The 2,962-nt window shown below is 38.3% G+C and overlaps 1 protein-coding gene across 2 annotated transcripts in view; it reads left to right on the plus strand.

The window, feature by feature from the left end:
- The window catches only part of ARHGEF9 (Cdc42 guanine nucleotide exchange factor (GEF) 9), a 392,374-nt gene that overhangs the window by 144,949 nt on the left and 244,463 nt on the right, over positions 1-2,962 (plus strand). For both annotated transcript variants that reach the window (XM_006870800.1, XM_006870801.1), the window contains exon 3: positions 1,275-1,466. In XM_006870800.1, coding sequence (XP_006870862.1) covers positions 1,275-1,466 — 192 coding nt within the window. The remainder of the gene's footprint in view (positions 1-1,274; positions 1,467-2,962) is intronic.

Consider the following 2,962-nt stretch of genomic DNA (forward strand, 5'->3'; position numbering starts at 1 on the left):
TTTTTTTATCTTTGCTGTTATTGCTGGTGTGAGATGATATCTCATTGTTGTTTTGATTTGCATTTCTCTGATGGCTAGTGATCTTGAATATTTCTTCAAATGTTGGCTGCCCAGATCTTGTCCTTGGTGAAGTGTCTGTTCATGTTCTGTGCCCATTTTTTAATGGGGTTATTTGTCTTTTTCTTGTAGAGGTTTACTATATATTTTAGAAATGAGTCCCTTATCTGATGTGTCGTTGCAAAATATTTTTTTCCATTCTATGGAGTAAAAATGTTCCCTTTTTATTCTGGTGAAGTCTTTTGATTCACATAAGTTTTTAATTTTTAGTATGTCCCACTCATCTATTTTGTCTATTTTTGTTTGTGTACTTTTCAAAATGTTTGGTAGTCTGTGCATGCCCTGAATTAGCGCCCTCACATTTGTCCCTATCTTTTCATTGATGACCTTCTTAATTTTGGGATTCACATTTAGATCTTTAATCACTGCTGAGTTGGTTTTTGTATAGGGTGTAAGGCAAAGGTCTTGTTTCAGTCTTTTACATATCGCTTTCCATTTCTGCCAGCACCATTTATTAAAGAGCTTGTGTCCTCCCCATGCAATATATCTAGGCACTTTGTCAGAAATCATTCGGCTGTATGAGGTTGGATTAATTTCTGGATTCTCGATTCTGTTCCATTGATCAATGTATCTTTCATTGTAACAGTACCAGGTTGTTTTCACCACTGTTGCCATGTAGTAAATTTTGAAATCAGGGAGTGAGAGACCTCCAACCTTGTTCTTCTTTTTAAGCAGTGCTTTGCTTATCCTAGGTCTCTTTCCTTTCAAAGCCCATATTTTTGAAATGTGCATTCCAGCATCAAACTTTGGTAAGTATTTGAATACTATGTGTTGACATTAATCTAGTGGTGGAACTCAAGATCTATCACTTAATTCTTTTTAATTATTATCAAACTGTGTTGCTTAAAGTGCTACAGCATGAATGAGCTCTGCTTACCATCACTCCTCCCTCTGAGACCTCAATAGTTGACAGGTTTCTGAGAGATGATTTAGTACCACCCCTCCCCATTATCCATTTCACAGATGGGTACTAGAGACCTACACATGTCTAGGACCAGTAAGTTACCCTAGAGCTAGGTCTTGAACTCACTTTGCAGGAACCCTTTGGTTAAAGGTTCTCTGAATTCCTAAAGAACTTATTTCAACCTTGTTCTATTTGACTAAAGCTTTCAAAGAGGAAAGTTAACTCATTTTTCTTCTTCTGCTTGTTTCCACAGCTCTGGGTAAACCAAGAGGATGGGGTGGAAGAAGGGCCTAGTGATGTGCAGAATGGACATCTGGATCCCAATTCAGACTGCCTCTGCCTGGGCCGGCCACTACAGAACCGGGACCAGATGCGGGCCAATGTCATCAATGAGATCATGAGTACTGAACGTCACTACATCAAGCATCTCAAAGACATTTGTGAGGTAGGCCCAGCCATGAAGGTACATGTGGGGCACACAAGTTAGAGTAGAAGTTATTTCCATGAAGAAGCAGCAACCCTCCTAGGCCCAGTCTGTAATAATCTGAATTTTAGATATGGAAAGCTGTATTGACTTTCCAGATTCTTTTCCATGTTGTCAAACAACTTCCTTGGGTTTTCTGATTCTATCTGCCTGATTCCCTTCTTTTCTTTTTCTTTCTGCCTTTCTGCTTCTTTCTCTCAACCTTTCTCTCCATTGGATCTTTACTTTTAACCCCTCAGTTTCTGATCCAGTTGCTGTCATCCATGTAAGGGTGTGATTTCCCTCCCTCATTAAAGAAAAGCACATCTCCCTTTAAGCTAAGGGTTCACAAACTTGAATTTTTCCCAGAGTCCCTTGTTAAGCATCCTAGCTTTTCTGCATCTCTACCCCACTAGATATGAATCACAGCTGCATGATATGACACAGTCATTCCTAAGTTTATCAGGCAGCCATTATAATACTATTAGTCCTCCTATCTACTTCACATGGAGAAACTGATTTTTAGAGTAAGCATAAAAAATCTTGAAAAGATAAATCCAAAGGAAACAAAGATTTTAGAGCAAGCCTTAAGTCCTTCAGCAGTTCACTTTAGCCCTTTGGAGTTACGGCTCTTCATTTCCTGCCCCCATCCCTTCCATTTCTTTGTTCTATGTGAGTGTTAGAGCCCTTTTCCTCACATCCATTTGTGCTCAGCAGGAATAAGTTGGCACTTTAATAAATAAAAAGGAAATAGAGAAAAATATATAGGGTATGTCAAAAAGTATTGCTACAAAATAATAGCAATCTTTATTAAACAAAAATGCCAAAATGTGGACAACGACATGTACATGCCCTTTCCTTCCTTCCTCCAACACTGTCTCCCCTTTCTTCTGCCTCTCCTGGTGCTGCTTATGTGCTACTCCAATGAGGACCTGTTAACTGCTTTTGTGAAGTAGCAACTGAAAAGACTCAGGTACTTGCCATAGCTGTTGAAACACCCAAAGAAGGAGTCAAGGTTGAAAACATGATTTATTAATTGGGAGATGATGAGGCAGAATGTTTCTGTGTTGCAGTTTAAGTTTAAGGGATATACACCACTTAGTAAATGAATGAAACCTGTGAACTGCAAGGTTTGTCAATGAGGCATATCAGATTATGATTTGATGGGCAGCCAATCAATGGAATAGACACACTTGCATAGTTGGCAATGGAGAATGAAGATGCAATTGATACGTACCAGATTAGACAAGAGGTGTCTTCTAAAACGGGAGCCTGATACTTTACTCCAGAACATTCTTCCTACTAAGCAAGAATATATTCTCAATTTGAAAACCAAATTTTGGTTATACTGCATCCTGATTACTATGGTACAATTTTCTATGTTCTTTTATTTTTTTCCTTCTACATGCATGTGTGCAAATATATTGTCTTTTTTTTTTTTTTTTTTTGTACTAATGGTAGCGTAGTGGTTACGAATC

This window comes from Chrysochloris asiatica, unplaced genomic scaffold (genome assembly GCF_000296735.1).
Source record: "Chrysochloris asiatica unplaced genomic scaffold, ChrAsi1.0 scaffold00152, whole genome shotgun sequence".
Classification (NCBI taxonomy): domain Eukaryota; kingdom Metazoa; phylum Chordata; class Mammalia; order Afrosoricida; family Chrysochloridae; genus Chrysochloris; species Chrysochloris asiatica.